Below are 26,642 nucleotides of genomic sequence, written 5' to 3' on the forward strand. Positions count from 1 at the left end.
CAACATCCATTTTGAAGTTTTAGCTCACTCAGGACAATGTTACTCCTCTGGACATGAATTGTTTGGGTGGGTTTTACTCCAGCCTGTAGGTATGATGATGATGATAATGATATTTTGATGAAGCTCACTGCCAAAAGACTGTCTGAGAGCATGTATTCTCATTAGAGATTGTGTCTGGCCACACAAAAATAAAAGCATTTTCAGAATTGTATTCGTTTTCTTCTTTAACGTCCCAGCTAGCCAACACATGAAGGTAATAGCATTTTATGGAAAGAATATTTTAGACGAAATAAAATGGTTTCTTACATTCTCATAATAACCACCTGTTAGAATAAACATTTTAACTTTCAGAAATGTGCATTAAATGAGCTGTCCAAGGATGAGTCGTGTGTGTGTGTGTGTGTGTGTGTGTGTGTGTGTGTGTGTGTTGTCCCCTTACTAACCTGAGAAGTGACAGACGGAGAAGGGGACGTGGGAGCAGACGCAGGGCTACTGAAGTACAGGCTCAGGTTCAGGTAGTGCTCATGACTGCAGAGCACTCTCAAAAACTCCAGCCTCATGGTGATCAGAGTCGACATGGACACACTCTTTGCTGACATCTGCAAAATAAAAGCATGCAGTGAAGGGCAGAGTTACAGTGCACAACAAGTTCTGCAATGCTCACTGCAACTGATATGCTGATATACTAACAACAGGCACTCACCTGGTTGCAGTAGTTCCGAACCAGGTTAAAGACAAATCCTCTGTCCATGAGAGACATCAGGTCATAAAGGAAAAACGCCAGATTGATGTTTACCTTTTCAGCCAGCTCCTGTTCCTGTAAAGTTAATATGTATATTCACACTGATAAATCCTTCTCATGTTCATTGATATTTTAACTTTTACAGTGATGACCTGCCCTCTTTGGGTCCGGATAAGTCAATATCAGATATCAGGAAATCAAACACTGTAATAGAGATGAAAGCATACAACTTAAAACCCTAACCTTTTGCTGCTTCACCAGTATAGTGCCAATTTCAGCAGTCACCACATTGACGATGGTGGTGATGTCATCCTTGAAGCGGTCAGAAAAGCGATTTTTGCGAGACACTCCCTGTTTGTCCATTTGAGAGACATGCTGAGCCATGCTTTTCACCTAGATTACACACACACACTTTGTTACAGCTTATTATACTGGATCCATGGGAATGACAGGTTAAGTGAAATTAATCAGAAATTCTCTCAAAGTCAAAAGGAAAAGTGTGTGTCTCATGTAAAATCATTATTACTGCTACCAGGCAAAAGTTTTTGAACACCCTACATTTTAACGACCATCATAACAAGCTGACTCTACAATCATACCCGGCTTTATAAAACACTCATTAGAGTCTCATTAGGATCTGACAGCAAGCAGGTAATAAGTTTCGACAAAGATTTAGCTTCCCTTATTTAATTGCTATATCATTTAGTTTGGTCCTGGGAAATAATAGTGATTAAAAGTGTAATAAAACGAAAGAAACTCCGGGTGTTTAAAAACCATACCTAAGTGGGCATAAGGCCGATCAGTAAACCCCTCAGCCAGCTGTACTACACTCTTACCAGCAGCTCAAAGAAGAACCAGGCGTACTTATAAACGTTCTCTCTGCAGACTCCGGTGCTCACCACCATTTGAAGAGCCAGCTCTTCATGAAATTGCTGAGAGAGATCCAAACACAAATGCCTGTTACATGGCGAGATTAACTCTTAAATCACCAAGTATGTATTGGGATACAACATTTACCTTTCTGTTTGAGGGCCGCGTGCTATTAGCGGAAATTTGAGAGCGGTTGGTAACATCGATAAAAGTGGACATCCTGCTGCCGGGATGATTCAAACCCTGGAATAAATAGCCAGCTTAACTTGGCATGAAATTTGAATGTAGTATAATTAAATGACACAATCAAAAGCTTTGTTAAAAATTTGGAATAGTGCAAACCAAGTGATTTTGATAACTATACACAGCCTTAAAAAAAAAAAGGATCTAATTAGATAGCAAAATGCATCTACTAAGGATAACTTAATTCTATCCATAGGGTCTTTCAAAAAAATATGATATCATTTCACAATCTAATAACTTTGCCAATTCTCGTTCAATTGACCTCAAATTTTAACAGCATGTGTGGAAACCGGTCAAAATTTTATATTTAATGTTCTTTGGTTTTATCTTTTACGGTATAGAAATGCCATTCACTGGAAAAGAACAGGCGTTTTGTGTGTTAGAGTACGCTCGAACACAGTCGAACAAGACTGCAGCATGCATTTATGAGAGAATTCTCTAAAAATGCACCAACTGCAATGCAGATTTGGACATGGCACAAAAAGTTCAAAGAGGAAGGCTGTCTGTGTCTCAGGCGGCGCGCATATTGAAAATTTGTGAAATCGTTCATGGAATCCACATACCTTCAAATTTCTCATTCAAATTTTGAGGAATAACTCTTATATTGCTCAACATTAAGACTGTTCAGTTTCATTTGCCTATACTATGTAGTTTCTGAGATATTTACATCTAAAGTAATAGCATTTTTTTAACACCCTGTATAACATGTATATGTTACAGGTCAAAAAAATTTAACCTAGTTCACAATTTCCAACCTGGGTAAAATTTTGGATTATCCAAGCTTTTTAAAAGGGATTTTCCATCACTTCTTTTGCCTCTCTTTCTTCCATCCACTTCCTCTCTGTCTAAACCTATGTAGTATTTCCTCTTGTCTATCTATTCCTGTCTACCTAATTAGTATTTTTTTAAACATCTTTTTTCATACTTAACCAGGATTCAAACTCAGAACCTTCTGATTCTTAACCTACCACCTGAAGCACTAGCCCAGCAACAATTGCAATGGAAAGCATGATATATATATTTTGAATTTATTAATGAGTCCAGTCTTATTACATCATCAAGTAGTTTAAAATACAAAGTCTTCCCGAATCCTAACCCTAAACCCAACCCTAGATATAGTAAGTCTCCCTAATACAAGTAGCAAATTATGAACTGGGTTAAAAATTCTAACCTAGGTTGAAAAATTCCACCTGACCTACAATTCTGACCTGTAACATAGATTTTCAGAACTCAGCATTGTCTCATTATATTTAGTATATTTAGTATCTATAATTTATATTACAGAATATAAATTATGTTATGTTAATACCTTCTTCTCAACCAGTATGCTCTTCACCTCGGCGTCCTCTGGGCTCTGTGGAGCAGGAATGTCAGGGTTGCTGCTGGACCGGATGCGAGAACTGAGCAGCATGTTGCCTATGCTTGTGGCTGTGGCTCGGCCCATAGTGCTGTACCTGCTCTCCTGTACCAGTGCACCTGAGGCAAAAACAGCCAAAGCACAGTCCTGAAATACTATAAAATATTCAGCCTCCAGTGTCGAGATCTGTTCAAATCTTACAATAATAAAATCTTACAGGATGACCCAGGTTCGCTCCTGACAGTTGCAAAATATGTCAAATTAATTATAAACTATATCATTATCTTAATTATTCATTATATGAAGAATACAAGTTAAGGACCCTACTCATGTTTGGGGATCTTCATGAAGTGCGTGTGTGTGTGTGTGTGTGTGTGTGTGTGTGTGTGTGTGTGTGTGTGTGTAAATAACAGGTCAATAATTTCTGAGTGCTCATATTTCAATGTCTAATTTCTATAATGTAAATTAAGAAATTATTATTTGGACTGATGCACTGATTCAAAAGACAATGAGTAAAATTTATTTAATAGGCTTAAAACAGTCCTTCTCCATGTCTTCATTCACAAATTAATGACAGGCCAAACTCATTATTTTCATACTTATTGAAAATTAGGCCGATAGTATAAACTACTCTCGAAAATAGAACCATGTCCTAAATTTGCAATCCGATACTAAATATATTCCAAAAAAACATTACTCCTTTATGCCAGCATATTGCATCACTACTAATCCTGAATGATGTGATTTTCACACCTGTGTTAATGACTTCCAGTGGAGTATCTGGCAACCGGAACACATAGTAGAGGTAGGTTGCTAGGAGACAGTTCCTGCCTTGATGATCCTTGGCCAGTTCCTGACTGTTATGAAGGCTGTTCACAACGGACACCACTGACTCAAATGCTATCTGTGCCAGATTTGCTACAAAAACACAGAAATTAATGAAACAGATAGGATGATAAACAAGGATAAAAACTATATTGCTTGTTAACAAACACAAGTAAACTCCTAGTATATTGAATGATGATACACAATCAATGGATTTATTGCGTGTATTTATTCACAGGCTAGTTAGTTAGTTTGGGAAATCACTCACACTGTTGTAATACTATGTACAGAAGGACATTCCTATCTATGGATGATAACGATATAAACATGTAGCATTGTATTGCTCACCGGTCTGACCAGCAATGACCATGGGCTGCATGATGAGGTGGAACAGCTTGTCCAGGACCAGGTGGAGGAAGAGTACAAGTGGCTCCAGTTCGGAGGAGGACAGGGAGATGATGCTGAGCTTTAGCTCATGCTCCAGCTTGTTTTCTGGCACTTTGTCGTCCCCTACACGGATAGGGAATGTAGCTTTCCCCTCCAGAGCATGGCACAGAGTGAAGAAGCGCTCCAGGTGACTCTCCTGGCATAGAGCACAATAACAGGCATTGAGAGCGATGCTGAAGAGACGTTTGCTTTATTTAAAGAAATGCCAACTCTTCAGGATTCAAATGTCTGCACAAGACATGTTTTACAAAACTGTGTCATAAAAAAACAAATAAAATTTTGCCAGACAAGGCGGCCATTCCTCTGCCCTGAGAGCTCCATTCAAGAAAAACCTGGCAACCTTGAAGGTGTAAACAGTACTCGGGCAATTTCAATAATCTGGATGGTCCACCCAGAAAAATCACATTAAATACCAAAATATACAAAACTTTTCCACATAAATATTGACAAATCTTTTAAATTAGTATTGCCAATTTCACCGATAGCCAGTATAGCCCAATGTGATATGTTGGCCATGAAGAGATATATGAGAATATTTTTTTAAAAAACAAAAATGCTTAGCAAGCATTTCTTTAAATTCAGTAAAAAAAGAATTAAAATATGCATGTATGTGTTACACACCTGTGTATGAACTGAAGACACAGCCTGAATTTCCAGGCTGAAAATTCCTTTATGACCATCAATCCACTTGACTGGTGGAACCTGGATTGGCAATTTCTGCATAGAAAGAATCAATCAAAGTTCATACTTATATACACTGAATCCCTGAGGCGGCCTGGGAGAACCCTAAAAACACAGTGGATTTTTTATTTATTTTATACTACATTGACTATATATAGCTCTGAAAACGGGCAGCACAATGGTGTAGTGGTGAGCACTGTCACCTCACAGCAAGAAGGTTCTGGGTCAGAACCTCGTGGCCAAACTGGAGTCTTCCTGTGTGGAGTTTGCATATGTTCCCCATGCCTGCATGGGTTTCATCCAAGCATTCTGGTTTCCTCCCACAGATCAAAGACATGTGAAATAGGTCAACTGGCTACTCTAAATTGCCCATGAGTGCGAATGTGAGTGTGAATGGTTGTTCATCTCTGTGTTAGTCCTGTGATAGAGTGGTGACCTGTCAAGGATGTACCCCACCTCTCACCTGAAGTCAGCTGGGATTGGCTCCAGCTTCCCCCACAACCCGGACAGATAAGTGATATAGATAAGGGATAGATGGATAGTTCTAAAAACTTCAGGTTCTCTTAAAAAGAGAATTAAAAGTAAATTCACATCATTTTACAGAAAAGGGAGAAAACGGCATTTCAAGATTCAATTCCTGCTGCACCTCATGTGCCTTACAGACATTATGACTATTGGCATCTGAATACAAACAGAAGTGATTAGGCTTATGTATTTCTGCTACAGCGCATAACTATCCAACAACTTAATCAAAGCATGACATTTGTTTACTGTGTCAGGAAATCACACTTAATTATCAAGGTTTGAGACTAACTGTTTTTATCACGACAGTTATCAAACTGGTTCCTTAGCCGATATAATATTTAGGAAAATAGCAAAGGCAAAATCCTTCCTTTAGTGAAACATGTTTATAATTTCTTAAAATTAACGTTTCAAAGTATGTTACAGGCAGAAAAACTAGATCTTTCGTCTTTTTCAAGTTCAAAGTGTTTGTCATATGCACAGTTAGGACATGTCCACTTGCACAATTAAATTCTTAGTTTGCTGTCCACCATGAATGCTAATTACAAATAAATAAATAAGTGGAAGAAGAAAAAGGCAATATAGTGCAAAAATAAAAGCAAAGAAAGCAAAAGCAACACAAACAAAACACCCTCAAGAGGGGAGCGAGCAAACACGTGCAATACATGTCAAGTTATACGGTTTCCCTGTATTTTGTACGGGAATTTTTTTTTGGCTAATACGGCGTACACTGATTTTCATACGGGAAAATTACGTTTTGTATCAGAGATTTTTTTTGCGTTACTCCGAGAAAATTTTCTTAGCATCCACCATGTCACGCATGCCCAGTGAAATGGAACTATTTTCGATTTATGTGGTTTTATAGTTGCATGTGGTTTTCTCGGTCATTTAAGTACATCGGCTCGGACTGCCCAGACTTCTGTGACGGCTGCAGAAGTTAAGTTCTGCCAATTTCTCGTGCAACACAACATCCCCCCAACTGTGGCAGGCCATTTTTCGCAACTAGCGAAAAAAAATGTTTCTCAATTCAAGGAATGCACAGGTAAGCATTTTTTTTTTTAAGTTTTTACTGTTGGCATGTAGGAAAGCTTCCTCCATTATCATGATAATTTAGGGAGGCGATACTGGGAGTCGCCGTTTATACAACGGCAACTGTAGTTACCCGGCGATTTCTGTTTTCACTTCCCTAAACATTTTAATTGCTGATATATGTAGACACAGATGACCAACACTCATTACTACCATCAGTCGTCGGTAAACTGGAAAAGTATTGAATTAAGAGTAATGGTGGTAACGACCGTTGGTAACCTGTTTCTAAAATGTGTAGTAGGGGATGCAAGCAATTTAACACCATCTACATGTTTGCCGTGCTCTGATTTTCTTTTATTGACCAGGAAAATAATAGATGTATATTGGGGAAAGGTCTTCGATGTAAATACTGCTCTGGGTGTTGCCAGTTTTCCAATGCTGAAACAACTTTTTACTGCTTTGCTGTGCCTCCCACATAGCAATGCAGATAGGCTTTTTCATTGGTTAGGAAAATTCATCCTGAGTACAGAAAAAATATGCCTGCAGACACATTAACTGCATATCTGCAAATTAAAACGAACTGTGATGAGGAGCTACAACTGCTACCCAAGCAGTGATATTATAGCTAGTGCCAAATCTGCAACATCTTTGTACAACAAAGAACACTCCAAAAAGGAATAAGATTTAAATTCTTGTTATAAATTACTGGGAAGATTTTCATTTTAACTTCATAATTTATTTTCACTTATCCTTGTTTACATAATATACTTGATGTGGTTCAGTCATCTTTAGTTGGATCTAACACTGCTTGTGGTGTCAACACTTTTTTTCTCAAATGGAACTTTTATTAACTTTCATTTACTGTTTGACATGATTATATATAATTTATTACATGTCACCTACTATTTTAATTGACATACCTACTTAGTACTGCTGTTATATTTCAAGTAATTTTCTTTGGTGGAATGTAATATTGTAGGTGATGTCAACACTTGTCAAATAGAACTTTGTGTAATTTTTATAAACTATTTAATATTAATACATTTTATTTGCAAAATTTACATCAATAATTCTGGTATTACTGATACAATGTATATTAAATAAAGTTTATAGTTCAGTCATTCTCTTTAGTGGATAATTGTTTACTTGACTGTACATGTAGTCCTTTTTAATTCAGTTGTTTCCTCTGGGATCTAAAATGTCTTTTTATTCAGTACATGCTTATTTGATCCCTTTAACTTGATGCAGTGTGATAAATATGCCTATTACAATAGGCGTGTATAATGTGGAATAAAACAATCGGTGCTTTGGATTATATATTGGAATTTTTTCTCATGTATAAGGGCTCATGGGTGTATGTAAGGGAAAAGTACAGATTTTGTAAGGGCATGGGTAACTAAAGGTTGACATGTATGCACGTCTGCCTCGAGGGGCGCCGTGACGTTTTTGGCGGTTTGCAAAATTCAGCCACAGTGACGTTACACATAGTGATGTAAGCATGAATAAACAACAACTGTTCTATTCCATTGAGGTGTGTCACATACTGTTGCCACCGATTTCAAGTGTACTGCAATAATGAAAAGTTATTTGAAATATCATGTTAGCAATGATTTGATTTACTGTACCTCAGGAGAATGTAGCAAGTAGTTCACAGGAAGACGTTCAAGAACAATGGGCAAACAGAAAGCTCCCATCTGCAGCCTCTCATTATTGAGAATGGGTAACCACTGCAGGCGAAACAACACAGCCCTCACTTAGCATCAATTATCAGCTGTGATGTTCAAGTTATTGTTTAGTGTTAAACCAATGAATGCTTCAGTCTTCTACAAAGATGAGCTCTGGTTTTATGGATTATGAAAAACTAATACAATTTTAACAAATGAAATGAACAGTATTAATAACAATAATTCAGGCCAAACTACTTTATCATTCCTTCTTAGACTAATTTACTACTACCTTTTCCATGCATATTGACAGTAATTAGAGCAGATATTCGAAAGTAAAAAAAAGCTGAAAGACGCACCGAGTATCCAATGAGAGTCTCCACGCTGCCGCTCTGGTTCTGTTTCTGCTGGCAGCTGATGTGGAAGAAGGAGAAGAGCAGGTGGTGTCTCTCAGTCAGTCGAGCCGGCTGCCGGATCTTCACCTCTTCATAAAAATCTGGTGCTCTGCATAACCACATAAATCTCATGACATTGCACGCTTGGAGAACATTATATTAGAGATTTTATTACACGTTAGGTATAAAATGCAGCTCTGCATGGTCAGTCTCACTTGTTATGGTAGGTGACCGGGGTGTAGATCTCCGATAGAAACTCTGGACCACTTGATTTCCCAAATATAACCTTGAGAGAGAAATGGACACAAGGCTAACTTTTAGACAATATTGTCAATGGTTAGTTAGCAGCAGTGTTGGGAGTAACGCGTTACAAAAGTAACGAATTACTGTAATGCATTGCTTTTTGCAGTAACGCGATAATGTAAGGCATTACAGAAAAAATTTGGTAATATTTTACTCGGTGGCGGCACGGTGGTGTAGTGGTTAGCGCTGTCACCTCACAGCAAGAAGGTCCAGGTTTGAGCCCTGTGGCCGGCGAGGGCCTTTCTGTGCGGAGTTTGCATGTTCTCCCCGTGTCCGCGTGGGTTTCCTCCGGGTGCTCCGGTTTCCCCCACAGTCCAAAGACATGCAGGTTAGGTTAACTGGTGACTCTAAATTGACCGTAGGTGTGAATGTGAGTGTGAATGGTTGTCTGTGTCTATGTGTCAGCCCTGTGATGACCTGGCGACTTGTCCAGGGTGTACCCCGCCTTTCGCCCGTAGTCAGCTGGGATAGGCTCCAGCTTGCCTGCGACCCTGTAGAACAGGATAAAGTGGCTAGAGATAATGAGATGAGATGAGATTTTACTCGGTACAAATGTCAGTAATGGGCATTACAATGCATTTTTAACCTGGAATGAAGTGGTGGGGTTTTTTTTCCTTCATACAAATTTGTCAAAATCACCGTAAGATCAGCAGAGGTGAAACGTCCGCGCAAAATGTTTCCCTTCCTTTTCCTTTAGGCTAGTCACACAGGAGAGAGAGAGAGAGAGAGATGAGTGAACCTGCAGCTGATCTAACGTCGGATAGCCCATTCTCCAGGTGGGCACACGCCCATTACTTTAAGTTTGTGAAAAATAAGGATGTGAAGAACATCGTAGTCAAATGCGCTTTGTGTGCTAAACCCGAAGAACTGTCCACTTCCCGAAATAGCACCAGTAATTTAACTAAGCATTTACAGAGGTGCCATAGTAACATGAAGTTAGCAAGGAAGCAAGCGGAGGATGAGAGTGGCGATAAAATCACAAAGCAGCCAAAATGAACGTTCTGCAGCTCTGAGATGCTCCTTCAGCCTCAGGAGGTTCGGAGACTTGTGGCGGAGTATGTTGTTGAAGATATGCTGACAGTTTGTTTACATTTTTGTCCTGTATAACTGAGTTGTTTTTTCTGGTCGGAAGTCAGACTAAAGTGATTGAACTGCCTTTCCTTCGAGGGCTAATATGCCTAAGCACTTCAATATCATTAAAAGCACTTTGATTTTGTTATTTCTAATTCTGTTTTTTGAAATGTGACTGGGTAGCCTCATATAGCTAATAGTCATTGTCTAGCTGTGATTTAAAAGGCTTGTGGGGTTTTTTCAGGCCAGTTTTATTGTAGGCTACGATTTGCCATAATATGTTCATTTTTGTTAAATTTCTGAAATGGAGTCATATCCCTTAGGGCTAATCTTTTTTTTATGAAGCATAAACTATGCTTAATGCTGTAAACTTGAAAACAATAAAGGCATAGAAATGCTAATTTTGTACAGGGCTTTGAACCGGAATTTTTTTCCTATTGGTTCGTTCCGAACAGAAACGGAATTTTAACGTTTCCGGTTTTGGGTTCCACCATTAAATAGACGTTCCCGAACCGGTTAGAACAAAAAAATTTCGTTCCCGGAACGGTTAATTACGTTCCCTGTCAGCTGTTTAACAAATGGCTATAAAATTATGTCTCTGTCTCATCCAGCTTAAGCCAAATGTAGGCTAATTCTATTACAACCTTCATTAAATAAGACAAGAAATAATTCAAAACAATTATTATTTCAAATGTTGGTGATTTGGATTCTCAGTATGTCTTCCCATCTACACAAACAGAAAAAGTGCCAAAAATGAAAGATAATTCGTTTAGTGTGTTACCAAAGGCTAGTCAGGCCCTATAGAGGGCTACCGCATGACGTCACCGCGCCGTGAGATTTTGTTAGGCGCCATATTGGAAGACCAAGTACACATCTATGCAAGTACATACATTCATAACAAACTACAGCTGAAATGTAGCCAGGGCCGGTTCTGCCCTAATCTGGACCCGGGTGCAACATCGCGCAACCCCCCCCCCCCCCCCCCCCCCCAAAAAAAATAAACAGTCTAAATCAGGACAACCATCACATAACTATAACTATAAACATTTTATATCAACTATTTTAACTAAATGGGCTATAATAAATAAGCCTGCAGGCAGCCACGGCGGGCTGCCTCAGAAAAGTAACCATTCAATGACACAACTGAAAGCCTGCAGCCACGGCGGGCTGCCTCAGAAAAGTAACCATTTGTCCTACCTTAAAACTCGTTTTGCATTTTCTGCCTCCTTTTTTGTATTTTCGACCCTCCGTTTATTTTCTTTCCTTTTCTGAAAACCCGATTTGTGTCCAGACATTTTGTTCTGCTACCAACGAACTAACTCATCAGGTCTCGTCTCTCGAGCCCGCGATGATTCCCGTGGGAAGGGCAACAACTGATACATTTTTACAAACAGCCAATAGGGAGGTTGCAACGTTCAGGCTCTTCTTTGCTCAGACACTCAGTAATGCACTTACTCACTAGTAGTCCACCTTCCCGCTCTCTCCATTCAATCAGTGAACGTCACACAGGAAGTGAACCCCAGCGGGTCATAGAAACTTGCGCAGGAGAAGAATGACTATTTGTAGGCTACAGAAACTTTGAGGAACGAAATAAAAACCGGTATTAACCGGTTACCATTATTTTTAATAAGCGTTTCTGTTCTGGAACATAAAAAATAATAAAGTTTCTGGTTTCGTTTCTGTTCCATGTGAAATAGAAAAAGTTCCCAGTTTTCGTTTTCGTTCCTTGAACCGGTTCAAAGCCCTGATTTTGTATCCTGTCATATCTTTAGACATTACAATACAGTTCAATTAATGTTAATAGGAATAGGCCTAAAGTTATAGTATTTCTATCACAATTTGCCAGACTTTCACCTTTTGTCTGTTCTTGCGATGATTGTTCCTTGTATTGTGCCATAAGCCATCACTGTGGCTATTATATTCTAGTGTTTTTAACCATAAGCCTAGCTCAGTCAGATACCACATCACCTTCCACTGGATGTGTGACGAGCTAATTGAGCGTCTTGAGCTACATTTAGATTGCCAAATCCATACTTCCAGTTATTTTGGTGAGAGTAACTTAAAAGTAATGCAATAGTAGTGTAATGCCTTACATTTTAAATACAGTAATATTGTAATGTGACTAATTACTTTAAAATGACAGTAACAAGTAATAAATAATGCAAAACAGTTTTGAAGTAACTTGCCCAACACTGGTTAGCAGGCAGGTTGTCATGTAGTTGAATACAAAATGTTGTGTACCCTTTTGTATTAAAAATGAAGACGACAAAGAAATGGACTTTATGGCAGCAAGACGTTTAGCGTACTTGGTTTCACAGATGTTTCATCATTATCACAACTACGATATGCAAAGACAATAAGAGTTATCAGTTCCACAGTCTGCATGAATATGACAAGTGTTCTCGAATATCTAATATATTTTTTGTTCTGCTCTCACAACTGTTAACGTTGCGGCATATTTTGAACTGTAGTCTTCCTGCTAGATATATACTCAGTTGATTTTTACATTTTTGAAATTCTTTTTATTGGTAAACTGTAAAGTACATTTACTGTTTCCATTTTTCATCCGTAACAAAACAGAATGTGTAGCTCTGCACCCAACTGTACGACTGTTCTTTCCTCAAAAAAAAGTTGTGACAGTGGCAAAATAAGACAAAAGTTTATAGGTTATTCCAGTAACACCATTTTCAAAGATTCCACAATAAGCAAATTAACTGGTAACATGATTGCGTATAAAAGGAGCATGCACCAAAGGCTCGGTCTGTGAAAGCAACAATAGGTTGTGGCTCACCCCTTTGTGCCAAAATTTGAGAGAGAATTGTTAGTCAATTCGGGCAGCACAGTGGTGTAGTGGTTAGCACTGTTGCCTCACAGCAAGAAGGTTCTGGGTTTGAGCCCAGCGGCCGACGGGGGGGCCTTTCTGTGTGGAATTTGCATGTTCTCCCTGTGTCTGTGTGGGTTTCCTTCGAGTACTCCGGTTTCCCCCACAGTCCAAAGACATGCAGTTAACTTGTCCGTAGGTGTGAATGTGAATGGTTGTTTGTGTGTGTCAGCCCTACGATGACCTGGCGACTTGTCTAGGGTGTACCCCACCTCTCACCCATAGTCAGCTGGGATAGGCTCCAGCTTGCCTCTAACCCTGCACAGGATAAGCGGTTACGGATAATGGATGAACTGTTAGTCAATTCAAAAAATAACAGTTCTCAATGCAAGATTGAAGAGAATTTAGGTCTTTCAAAATCTGCAGTGTATATTGAAAAGATTCAGGGAATTCAGAGATATCTCAGTGCATAAAAAGCAAGGTTGGAAACAACTGTTGAATGTGCATGACATTTGAGCCCTCAGGCAGCATCACCTGATAACCTGTCATGCTAATGTGACAAACATAGCCACATGGGCTCAGGAGTACTTCAGAAAACCATTGTCACTTAACACAGTCCTCTGCTGCATCCAAAAATGCAACCTGAAACTGTATTACGCAAGGAGGAAGCCATTCACCAATTCTATGCAGAAACGCCGCCAATTTCTCTGGGCCCAAGCTCATCTCGGATGGACCGAAAGACAGTGGAAACATGTGCTGTTGTCAGATGAGTCCACATTTTAGTTTGTTTTCAGGAAAACCAGACGTCGAGTTCTCAGTGCCAAAGATTAACATGACCATCCATTTTGTTATCAGAGAAAGGTCTAAAATCCAGCATCTACAATGGTATGGGGTGCATCAGTGCCCACGGCCTGAGTGAGTTGCATGTGTGTGAAGGTATCATTGATGCAGAGGCATATATTGGGATTTTAGAGAGACAGATGATGTCATCAAGGCAACGTCTTTTCCCGGGAAGTCCATGCAGGACAATGCCAGGCCACATTCTGCACAGGCTACAACAGTGTGGCTTCATAGACACAGTGTGTGTGCTTGACTGGCCTGCTGCCAGTCCAGATCTGTCTCCTATTGAGAATGTATGGCACATCATGAAGAGGAAAATCAGACAACGGCGACGACGGACTGTTGAGCAGCTGAAGTCTTGTATCAAGCAAGAATGGACAAAAATTCCAGTTACAAAACTGCAACAATTAGTATCCTCAGATCCCATACAATTAAAAGGAAAGGTGATGTAACACAATAATGTGTCTGTCCCAACTTTTTTTTTTTTTGAGTGTGTTGCAGCCATCAAATTCTAACTTTGTTTATCTCATCTCATCTCATTATCTCTAGCTGCTTTATCCCGTTCTACAGGGTCGCATGCAAGCTGGAGCCTATCCCAGCTGACTACGGGCGAAAGGCGGGGTACACCCTGGACAAGTCGCCAGGTCATCACAGGGCCGACACATAGACACAGACAACCATTCACACTCACATTCACACCTACGGTCAATTTAGAGTCACCAGTTAACCTAACCTGCATGTCTTTGGACTGTGGGGGAAACTGGAGTACCCGGAGGAAACCCACGCAGACACGGAAAGAACATGCAAACTCCGCACAGAAAGGCCCTCGCCGTCCATGGGGCTCGAACCCGGACCTTCTTGCTGTGAGGTGACAGCGCTAACCACTACACCACCGTGCCGCCCCAACTTTGTTTATATTTACAAAATACAATTAAGTTGGCCAGTAAAACTGTTGAAAATCTTTTCTTTGTACTTTTGTCAGTTAAATAAAAGTTCACATGAATTAACAAATCACAGATTTTTGTTTTTTATTGCATTTTGGAAATTTTCCTAATTTTTCAGGAAATTGGGTTTGTATGTTCCATGTGTAATTTCAAAGTTCTGATGTCTTCAGTATTGTCTACAATGGAGAATATAGTCAAAATACAGACAAACCTATGAATAAGTAGGTGTGTGCCAATGTTTGGTATTATCCATGTATCCATCTGTCCATCTTTACTTACACACACACACACACACACACACACATATATATATATAAAAGATAATCAGAATACTTGTACAAGTCTGCAAATATTACACTTGTACAACCCCGATTCCAAAAAAGTTTGGACAAAGTACAAATTGTAAATAAAAACAGAATGCAATGATGTGGAAGTTTCAAAATTCCATATTTTATTCAGAATAGAACATAGATGACATATCAAATGTTTAAACTGAGAAAATGTATCATTTAAAGATAAAAATTAGGTGATTTTAAATTTCATGACAACAACACATCTCAAAAAAGTTGGGACAAGGCCATGTTTACCACTGTGAGACATCCCCTTTTCTCTTTACAACAGTCTGTAAACGTCTGGGGACTGAGGAGACAAGTTGCTCAAGTTTAGGGATAGGAATGTTAACCCATTCTTGTCTAATGTAGGATTCTAGTTGCTCAACTGTCTTAGGTCTTTTTTGTCATATATTCTGTTTTATGATGCGCCAAATGTTTTCTATGGGTGAAAGATCTGGACTGCAGACTGGCCAGTTCAGTACCCGGACCCTTCTTCTACGCAGCCATGATGCTGTAATTGATGCAGTATGTGGTTTGGCATTGTCATGTTGGAAAATGCAAGGTCTTCCCTGAAAGAGATGTCGTCTGTATGGGAGCATATGTTGCTCTAGAACCTGGATATACCTTTCAGCATTGATGGTGTCTTTCCAGATGTGCAAGTTGCCCATGCCACACGCACTAATGCAACCCCATACCATCAGAGATGCAGGCTTCTGAACTGAGCGCTGATAACAACTTGGGTCGTCCTTCTCCTCTTTACTCCGAATGACACGGCGTCCCTGATTTCCATAAAGAACTTCAAATTTTGATTCGTCTGACCACAGAACAGTTTTCCACTTTGCCACAGTCCATTTTAAATGAGCCTTGGCCCAGAGAAGACGTCTGCGCTTCTGGATCATGTTTAGATACGGCTTCTTCTTTGAACTATAGAGTTTTAGCTGGCAACAGCGGATGGCACAGTTAATTGTGTTCACAGATAATGTTCTCTGGAAATATTCCTGAGCCCATTTTGTGATTTCCAATACAGAAGCATGCCTGTATGTGATGCAGTGCCGTCTAAGGGCCCGAAGATCACGGGCACCCAGTATGGTTTTCCGGCCTTGACCCTTACACACAGAGATTCTTCCAGATTCTCTGACTCTTTTGATGATATTATGCACTGTAGATGATGATATGTTCAAACTCTTTGCAATTTTACACTGTCGAACTCCTTTCTGATATTGCTCCACTATTTGTCGGCGCAGAATTAGGGGGATTGGTGATCCTCTTCCCATCTTTACTTCCGAGAGCCGCTGCCACTCCAAGATGCTCTTTTTATACCCAGTCATGTTAATGACCTATTGCCAATTGACCTAATGAGTTGCAATTGGTCCTCCAGCTGTTCCTTTTTTGTACCTTTAACTTTTCCAGCCTCTTATTGCCCCTGTCCCAACTTTTTTGAGATGTGTTGCTGTCATGAAATTTCAAATGAGCAAATATTTGGCATGAAATTTCAAAATGTCTCACTTTCGACATTTGATATGTTGTCTATGTTCTATTGTGAATACAATATCAGTTTTTAAGATTTGTAAATTATTGCATTCCGTTTTTATTTACAATTTGTACTTTGTCCCAACTTTTTTGGAATCGGGGTTGTAATATGTATCGACATTGAAATATTACTTTTTCTTTATACATCTGTGTGTGTGTGTGTGTGTGTGTGTGTGTGTGTGTGTGTGTGTGTGTGTGCGTTTTGGAGTACTCACAGGCAGTGGCTCTTCTCCATTCATGAACTGGATTTTTATGGTAATGTTCCTGGCAGATGCCAAAGCTCGATTGCCAAAGTTGAGCCTCTGAGGATACACAAACAGCAGGTTTCTGCAAAGGAAAACAAGGACAAAATAAACATTATTAGATTAATTAGCTTATTAAAAGCAATTCTGTCACATTACATTCTTAATGATGGTTTGGTGAGTCGAGTTATGGAATTTTTTTTCTGATCTGAGGTTAACCATTGCAGTAGTTTATTAATTTAACACTAGATGGCAGTAATCACCCAATATTCAATAAATGCTTATTTACTGTCATTCTTCATGGACCCCGACTGCCTGTAAAACATAGCCAGGGCGTCTATCATTTTTACATTTATATGTCTACACCGCAAACCACCACCATTATCACTGCTGTTTTTTGTTTGTTTGTTTTTTGCTATTAAGTTCTTAGACATATCAGCCTGTTTGACTCATCACTTGTATTAGATGGGTTTAATCCAAACCTAACTGAAAAACAAGTCAAGTCAACTCATAAATAATGTCAACTTGGACCTGTTACGCCAGTGGAAATTTCAGGAATAGAAAGCTCTGATAAATATCCAGAATATTACTGAACACATGTGAATATCTGAATAATGAGCATAATTTTTAAAACAATCCACAAAATAAATCTGGGCTGGAGGGGTCCATGGAATTTATTTTCAAGCTAAAGAGGGTCCTGGCTATAGAAACTCTTGTTCTAGAGTCCTGAGCTAAGCTTTTGTCATGGAAATATCAATTAGTCCTACAGCCATTTGGTGGAAATCCAGAGACTATGTGTACTTAAGGAAGTAAAACTGAAATTTGCTTGGTGAATAATATGAGGGTGAAAGCCAACACTAAACAGTCACATGACAGTGACTGTTTTCAATATACCACTACCATAAGTGTGATCTGTAATATCAGAAAGCGATGCAGTACGGACTCCAAAAGGTTCACAGTCAAAGGTATAGATGGACCTGTATATGCAGTGAGGGACGTAGACATCGTTTGACGGAAACTCAAGCAATTCTTTGACAGGACGCAGGTTTTTCTCTGATACAGGTTTAATGGGGATGAGCTCAGGAGACAGACATGGCATCGCTGTATCTGGCACAGGGGTCACCTCTAGCCTCAGAAAGCCTGCCAGATCAAACACAAGCACAAATGTACAAACCACTCAAATCATGAAAACTATCTGGCATCTGGCTTCCAAATGACGTACCAGGGAAGACACAGTTTTACTGCAAAGCAAATGGCATACTGGAAGAATCTGAAAGCATTTGATTCACCTGGTATTATCTTGATCCGTCGCTGAATAGTGGATGTCCTCTTGATGTCAGCCAGGAACTTAAATAAGTCTTCATCACTGAGACGCTCCCCTTCCTGCAAACAGACCCAAACAGTTCATGTGAATCATTCATTACATCAGTACACAAAGAGCTTCAGAGCTTGTGGCGTAAACTGCTGCCTTAATCCAAAAGTTATGTCAATATTTACGCAGGAAAGTTATGCATATTCAGAGTCCGATTACACATACGCTTAAGTTAATTTTCTGGGTGTGCAGTTCAGATTATGTAAAATCCCTGCGTGTACTTCATGTCACAGGGATCACTAAAGTTTTCTTTTTTAGAAGCATCTCAAACAAGCTTTTTAAAAACAATCACCTGCCTTCAAGCCTGAAAATAATCAAGGATAGATAATGCAAGCTGAAGAAAGAAACAGCTTTATTTTCTTTGCTGTCAAATATAATGCAAGATCACAAAAGGTTAACAGATTAGTTTTTTAAAAATCATTACGTTAATTATATGAATAAAATGATGTCAAATATTGAAATAAATATATAAATAGGAGTTGAGTATACAGCCAATATATTGCTGCATGAAGAGTCCCTGTTGTAATAATCACTTTCATCAGTTCATTTAACAATATGGCTCCCATCCTTTTTAGTTGGAAACTTATAACAGGGTTCCCACTCAAAATCAAAATGTCAAGTTCCCGGAGTTTCCCTGACTACAAAGCTGAATTTCCATGACTTATAATGAATCGAAAAACAGGCTGAGCAGACAAAAAACAGCCACACTGTTTTAAACTCATCAGTTTGTGAGCTTCTTGCCTCACAGCAAGAATGTTCTAGGTTTGAGCCCAGTGGACGACGAGGGCCTTTCTGTGTGGAGTTTGCATGTTCTCCCCGTGTCTGCGTGGGTTTCCTCCGGGTGCTCCGGTTTCCCCCACAGTCCAAAGACATGCAGGTTAGGTTAACTGGTGGCTCTAAATTGACCATAGGTGTGAATGGTTGTTTGTCTCTATGTGTCAGCCCTGTGATGATCTGGTGACTTGTCCAGGGTGTACCCTGCCTCTCGCCCATAGTCAGCTGGGATAGGCTCCAGCTTGCCTGCGACCCTGCACAGGATAAGCGGTTACAGATAATGGATGGATGCTTAAACCTAGTGAAATTCTAGATGGAAAATATTGCCATTTTGCCAAAATGGTATCTAAAACTCAAAACATCCATCCACTATCTGTAACCACTTATCTTGTGCAGGGTCATGGGCAAGCTGGAGCCTATCCCAGCTGACTATGGGCGAAAGGCGGGGTACACCCTGGACAAGTCACCAGGTCATCACAGGGCTGACACATAGACACAAACAACCATTCACACTCACATTCACACCTAGGGTCAATTTAGAGTCACCAGTTAACCTAACCTGCATGTCTTTGGACTGTGGGGGAAACCGGAGCACCTGGAGGAAACCCACGCGGACACGGGGAGAACATACAAACTCCACACAGAAAGCCTGCCGTCAGCCACTGGGCTCAAACCCAGGACCTTCTTGCTCTGAGGCAACAGTGCCACTACACCACCGTGCCACCCAAATTCAAACATGCTACAAACAAAATTCCCTGATATTCCATGACTTGATCCAAAATATGATCAGATCCCATGACTTTCCATGTCTGGAACAGACTTTTTAAAATTCCATGATATTCCAGAAATTCCATGACTGATGGGAACCCTGTTATAAAATAACATTTACTCCAGCACGTACTATTTTTTAGCATTTTTTGTTTTATATTGTGCTTCTACAGTTACTTGTGTGCACAATTTAATGAAGCCACAAGAGGTTAAATCGGAATGTACAATCAGAATGTGTGCACAGCATGCAGGCTAATTTATCACACTGTTTTATTAATGAATTATTCATTATTTATTGATAAAATAATACAAATGTTTGTTAATTCAGTGCAAAGAAAATATGCCGACAGTTTGAAGGACCGTTAGCTGACAAAGCATTCACATCTGCTATGTTAATGGTTGACATTAAGTTAATTTTTAAGTTTATCCATGCACAATTTCATTACTTATATAAGTAATGTCTCTTTTCCAGTGTCCTCTTTATGGGGGGAAAAAAAGCTAGAATTATGCATAAGTGAGAATAAGCTCTGTTTTGGACGAATTCCAATCTGCACATGTAACTCTGGCAGAACTTCTGAATAAAGCTTAAGTCTGTGTTTATATTCGAGGCCCAAATACCACTGTGAGCAATTTTGGCCAAAATATGATTAAATCCCATGACTTTCCATGTCTGGAACAGATTTTTTTTTTTATTCCATAATATTCCAGAAATTCCATGACCCACGGGAACCCTGTTATAAAATAACATTTACTCCAGCACATCTTAAATCAAGCCTGAATATGGACCAAACACTGTACGTCACACACATTTCCATGCTCTTAAAAAATAAACAGTAACTTGTCTTGCAACTGGGAAATGTGGAATGCATCACTTTAAACTGTGTCACCAATGTTATTGAACTTTATCTTTAAAACGTGAAAAATGTAGCCTTGAGCTGGTTTAGTGTCAACACTAAAAGGACAATCAGTTCTTAAAATATTTTTCCAAACACAGATTTAGTAGGGAGCCTTAATATCTTGGACGTAATCAAGCACTGCTGTTAAAAAAAAAAAAAAATGCTGCACAACAGTAACCATTCAGTGACAGTGGAAAAGTCATCAGCCAGGAAAGCAAATAGAAATCTGGAAGCTTTGACCTGTTTGAAAAGGGTCTGAATGGTTATGACGGCAGGTTTGAAGCTGGACAGGTTGGACTGGTCTTCTAGGGTGGTGAACTTTTCCGAGTTGCGTCTGGGCAGGTACGCCTTCTTATCCACGTTGTTCTTGCCTGGGACAAGCAAATAAAATGAAATCACCAAACCAGTACACTATGATTTACAAGTCAGAATTCAATTCAGTTAAACAGACATTGTTGTAAAGCAGATTTCCAGAGATCCAGTTTTAGGTTCAGATAATGAGTAAGCCAGAGGCAGCAGTGGCAAAAAAAAAAAAAAAAACAAGGCTCCCTATGACAACATGAGGAAGAAACCTTGAGATGAACCAGTTCTGGGTGAAACCGGATAGTGGGATTAGAAATCATTGCTTTTCTGAAGATTTATACTGCAAAGACAAAAACAGTACTGCACTGAAATGTGGATGAACACATTCTCAAATGACAGTACTGGGAAGAGGACAGAACAGGCTTTATGATTAAAGGAGCAGTTGATACTATGGTATCCAGATGAGATTATCCACTGAAGCAAAGAGTCCTGGGCATAATCTTTTTTAAGGAAGCGCAAATCTGAATTATATGAAAAGTTTCATAAATTATACATGACCTGATTCTGCCTTTCGAAATGACTTGCATTGATGAGTTACATGAACCCTTATCAACAGCCATTCACTTTGGCTTTATATTGCTTTTGGTGTTTTTTTTTTTTTGCTCCATTCAACCTGCCGTGGCCTTGATGCTATTACCATTGATGCTATCTGAGTCAGTCGTGTCTCGATCCAGCGTGGCTGTGCTGATCACACTCATGATGTTGGCTGTACCAAAGGCGAAAGGCATCCTGTACTGACCCAACCTCTGACAGAAGTTCTCTGCCTGACTTCGAAGCTTCTCCAGCTTGTCTTTGTTCTAAAGGAGAGATGGGTAATAGATATGAAAGGAGGTTCATTTCAAGAGGTAAAGCAATTTATATGACTATGTTTCTGGAATCTGTTTTCTCAGTCATCACCTTGGCATTGTCACTCATTCCTATGTAAGGGTCTGCACAATCTCCAATCTCCCCCTGCTGCAGGACTTTCTCTATCTATCATGTGGAGAAACATCATCATCATCATCGATATTTTCCACTGTATCATTATCACTATAGCTGAAACCACCCATAGAGTTAGAATCTTCATGATCAAAACCTCTGTGTCGAAGGAAAAACTCAAAAAAGTCTTCACTGTTTGGAGGTGTTGGTAGGTGGAGATGCAGTTGGATTACCTTAATGACCAGGTAGATGTCTGGAGAAGGGTAGGAGATGGAGAAAATGGCAGCCCTTGCCAGTGTGGAGTTGTCAATATGAAGGGTGTGGGAGCGCAGTAAGCCTTTCATTTGATCCGTGTTGAGATCAAAGTGGAAGTTCTCTGAAATCTAACACAACATTATCACATTAACCTTTAAACACCACTGCAAAATTATCCATTGATTATTACCTATGCAATAAAATAATATTTAACATAAAATTATGTGGTAGTTTGATGCCTTGCTGTGTAAGTATGAGCTACAATTTGAGTACAGTAATAATCAGTAGTAGAACAAAATATCGATGGGGATTAAACTGTTGTTTCAAATCCAAAAACTGAAAAGGCCAAAAGATAATAACTGGCATTACTGATAATGATAATGGGCCTTTCTACAGTATTTGTTGGTAAATATATAATGCCATTAAGTCGCACTGTTTTGTTATTGCCATGGAGTCCCTGCTGACGTTGTGTCACTATTTCCATGGCAATGAACGTCATGTGTTTGTTTTGGTTTATGTACTAGTCATATCCTTGCCCCTGTCCTGTCATTGGTTGTCTCCTGATTTCAGTGGTCTGCATTTAGCTCTGATTGGTTTGTCTATTTACACTTGGTTGTGTCCATGTCTCATGGAAGTCTTCATGAAAAATGTGTTACTTTAAAAGTACAAACTCTGAGTTCTAGCTTTCATCACACTATCTGGTTTTGACCCTCGTTCCCATTGTTTTAAGGATTGTCCTGGATAGACTAATGATTGCACTTACTAAAAACTATTTCTCATCCATTATAAAGCACTGAACTTCACTTAGATATTATAGACTTAAAGTTAAAACTTAAACGAAATGGAAAAATGACTCTAATGATCGTACTGAAGATCTTTTCAACAGATCTGTTGAAAAGACCTGTTCACTGTTTGACTCTATAGTATACAGCTGTGGAAGAGTAATGGCTTAATCACACTATCTGGGGTCACCCAGAAAAGGATGGGTTCTCTTTTGAGTCTGGTTCCTCTCAAGGTTTCTTCCTCATGTCATCTCAGAGGTTTTTTTTTTCCTGCCAAGGTCACCTCTGGTTTTGTTTTGTTTTTCCCCATTGTGGATCTCAATCCAAATTCATATCCAGAATTCTGTAAGTATGTCCATTGTTCAAAATGCTATATAAATAAAACTGAATTGAATATCAAATCTGTCAAAGATTATTCCGGTTATCCCAAATTCTCTCCACTTTCAGTGCAGGATCAAGTGTCCAGATACACAATGTCCAGCTTTAGCACTTGATTATGTTTCTTGCCAAAACTGGGCTTTAAAAGGATGATTAATGCAATACTTTGGGAAATTGATGTCTAATATGGCATCTGCAATCTCTTCGTTTTATGACGAAAGAAATGCCAAAATATGAAATTCAGGGCAGGATGCTAGGGAAGGAAATGCACATTGCTTCTGAATTATTTCAAAAGGCAAAACTGTTCACAGCAAGTGTAATGAAAAACAGCAGGAGTAATAAGGTTGAGAGAAAGTGGAGCACACCAGAAGAAATAAACAGAGACAGCTATTGTGCTTGTGTTTAAAAAAAAAAAGAAAAGAAAAAAAAAGTCTGTTTAATAGTTACTGAATCCAAATTCTCACAAATTGCAGTAATCTCAGTAAGGAAGTTCATATTAAGAGAGATGTCTATTGAAGAATAAGTGTGACTGACTGTCATGTAGTGAATTGAAGCAGACAGTGCTGAGAATATGGAATCCTAATCTAGATTAAGCAGCTCACACAGAGAACACAGTCACTATTCTTCAAAGGTCTGTGCATATCTAATGGCAGTCTTGATCAATAGACTTTAGAACCACATCCACAGAGAAAGGCCTGCTGTACCCGTGACGCCAAGCAAATACTGACCTTCTTCTTTTCTTTCAGGTCATACAAGGCCATGGTGGCAAATATGGGCTCGATCTCAATTTCAAACCTGCAAGGACAAAAGCACAAAAGCACAGGCTTATAAATAAATCATGATCCCTCTGACAGCTGCACAGCCCCATACCTCAATAATATAATCGCACTAAAACAATACGCTGTGCAATACAAGCACAGCAACAGATGGCTTTTGAAATCTGAAGAGAGTACTGAAATCAGCAAAACTGTTTTATTACAGCTGTGTCCACCAAACTGGATGTCAACAATAGGTGTGCCATATAGTCATGATCCAAAAAAGAAGTGGTAAAGCTCTGTGTCCTTTATTTAAGGTTAAAGATCCTCGTATTTAAAGCATAATGGCTGAGTATCTCAGCCCAGTTTGAATGCTTGGAGTCAGAAACTCCAATTACAGCAAAGAGAGGGATTACTTGAGGGCCTGGCATCGCACTAGGATCCTGAAGCCCGTGTGCTCCTTTGGACAGTCAGGAATGGGACGAATTTCCACTGCATCTTCCTGTAGAAGGAAATATAGTCAACTCTCAAATACAGATCCAAACCGCCATTATCATATCTGATATATTTGTGATTTAGCTCTTATAGTTATTAGGTTATTCGACTGCTCCTTGAATCGATGGGTTTAATCCAAACCTCAATAACTTCAAAACAAGTCAGCCTATAATTAATCCCAACCCAGTCCTAATATATTCTGTCCATGGAAAATTCATCATCTGAAAAACTCTGTACACATTTTTATTGCACATTTAAATAATGAACCGAAATCTGCACTGAGGAGGTTCATGAAATGTATTTACACTTAACGGCTACAAAAATTGAGAGCACTGACTTTTGCTTGCAGTGATACAGAGGTGAGAATATTGCGTATACATAGCTTTAATGTATGTAGTTCTAAAGCAGATCAACACACTTATTGAGTAATAGTTGCTCAAAAAAGCATCCTCAAAGCTCACCTCATCAGTAGGTGGATAGAGTGCAAAAAGTTCAGGATGGCGATTGTTCTGTCTGGCTTCGAGGTTAAAACGGTCAAGGTCCTCAGAGTTCCTGAACTGGAAAAGGTTGTCAAGACGAGGGTCTGGCTGAATCCCCCGGAGGTCAAAATCAGAGGAGGTGAGAGTGCTGCGTGCGCTGTCATCACATAACACTGCCAAAGACGGAGACTTCACCTGAGGATCAGAGAAACAGCAAAGCTACATAATTCATCTCACAGGATTGGAACAAGTAACCTTAATGCAACAAGAAAAGGACAGTTTTGAGTTTTGCTCTTTAAGATAACATTAAAAAAAAAACACCAGCACCAACAACAACAGAAATAAATCCTTTTCTAATCTATGGACTGCTTCCGGAATCAGCAACTTGGCTCCAATTCTTTTTGAACTTTAAACCATTACACAGTGGTGAATAAATCATAAATTTATTAGTTAGTAAAAGCTCCAATGTGCTGTGCAGTGCCATGATTTTATTCCCTGAGCTGAAAAATGATAACTAGCATAATCTAATAACACTAATAATTAATGCATTAATACAGACTAAGAGAAATGAATACACGATAAACATATCATGCAGCACAGGTTTGTGCCCTTGAGGGAAAAAAAGCATGTCGCTGGCCAATGTTTTGTGTATGAGATATGGTGTTATTTCCTCACATCTCACGTGATAGATATTCGAGTCTGGCAAGTCTTTATTTTCTCTGTATATGCATAACTGTGGGGGTGGCTTTGCTAAATTGTCTCTTGGTCTGAGCAAATGTGTGAATGTGTGAGTGCATGGTGCCTTTTAATGGAAATTCCCATCCAGAGTATATTCCCAGCTCTTTTCCAGTGTTCCTGGGACAGGCTCTGGATCCTTCAGTGGTTACCGATGATGGATGAATGCTTAACCGCAAAGTGACTTACAGCAGAAGTTAAGCTATATGGCCAAAAGTATGCGGACACCTGACCATCACACTGAAATCGTGGGCATGAACACAGACTTGGTCCCACCTTTCCACTAGACTTTGGAATATGGCACTGGGAACTTGTGCTCATTCATTTGTGAAATTAGGCACTGATGCTGAGTGCAGAGGCCTGGTATGCAGTCAGCGTTCCAGTTCACCCCCCAAAAAAAGAAGTGTTCAATGGGGTTGAGGTCAGAGCTCTGTGCAGGCTACTCGAGAGCTTCCAGTGCAACTTTGTCAAACCATATCTTTAGAGGTCTGGCTTTGTGCACAGGGGTATTGTCATAATGTAAGAGTTTAATCTCTGATTAGGAAAACAATGCAGATGGTCTCGATACTAGGTATCACAGATGCTCCCAAACTTTCATAATTACGTTATATGCTACAAGTTGCGCTCTTGTGCTATTACAACAGACTGTTAAATAACCTCAGAGGGAATCCCGTAGGTTGGACTCTGGCTCCAAGCTCATGAAAAATACATGCTTTGAAACAAGCATCTTTAGCTTGGCTAATTAAAACTTGGCAAGCTTGGGGCTTGACCAAGAGGAACTGGCTCTAACTCAATGAATATTCATGCTTCATTG

At 39.4% G+C, this 26,642-nt stretch overlaps 1 protein-coding gene across 2 annotated transcripts in view; it reads right to left on the reverse strand.

Moving 5' to 3' along the window:
- dock8 (dedicator of cytokinesis 8) overlaps positions 1-26,642 on the reverse strand; it is a 110,870-nt gene that overhangs the window by 36,939 nt on the left and 47,289 nt on the right. For both annotated transcript variants that reach the window (XM_060931926.1, XM_060931927.1), the window contains 22 exons: positions 25,076-25,288; positions 24,536-24,621; positions 24,093-24,159; positions 22,183-22,332; positions 21,929-22,003; positions 21,669-21,828; positions 20,909-21,039; positions 18,148-18,241; positions 17,836-17,998; positions 16,832-16,943; positions 8,991-9,061; positions 8,740-8,884; positions 8,342-8,443; positions 5,106-5,201; positions 4,386-4,620; positions 3,966-4,130; positions 3,165-3,331; positions 1,760-1,855; positions 1,579-1,674; positions 986-1,135; positions 704-817; positions 444-599 (listed from right to left, as the gene is read on the reverse strand). In XM_060931926.1, coding sequence (XP_060787909.1) covers positions 444-599; positions 704-817; positions 986-1,135; positions 1,579-1,674; positions 1,760-1,855; positions 3,165-3,331; positions 3,966-4,130; positions 4,386-4,620; positions 5,106-5,201; positions 8,342-8,443; positions 8,740-8,884; positions 8,991-9,061; positions 16,832-16,943; positions 17,836-17,998; positions 18,148-18,241; positions 20,909-21,039; positions 21,669-21,828; positions 21,929-22,003; positions 22,183-22,332; positions 24,093-24,159; positions 24,536-24,621; positions 25,076-25,288 — 2,844 coding nt within the window. The remainder of the gene's footprint in view (positions 1-443; positions 600-703; positions 818-985; positions 1,136-1,578; positions 1,675-1,759; positions 1,856-3,164; positions 3,332-3,965; positions 4,131-4,385; positions 4,621-5,105; positions 5,202-8,341; positions 8,444-8,739; positions 8,885-8,990; positions 9,062-16,831; positions 16,944-17,835; positions 17,999-18,147; positions 18,242-20,908; positions 21,040-21,668; positions 21,829-21,928; positions 22,004-22,182; positions 22,333-24,092; positions 24,160-24,535; positions 24,622-25,075; positions 25,289-26,642) is intronic.

This window comes from Neoarius graeffei, chromosome 10 (assembly GCF_027579695.1).
Source record: "Neoarius graeffei isolate fNeoGra1 chromosome 10, fNeoGra1.pri, whole genome shotgun sequence".
In the NCBI taxonomy this organism is placed as follows: domain Eukaryota; kingdom Metazoa; phylum Chordata; class Actinopteri; order Siluriformes; family Ariidae; genus Neoarius; species Neoarius graeffei.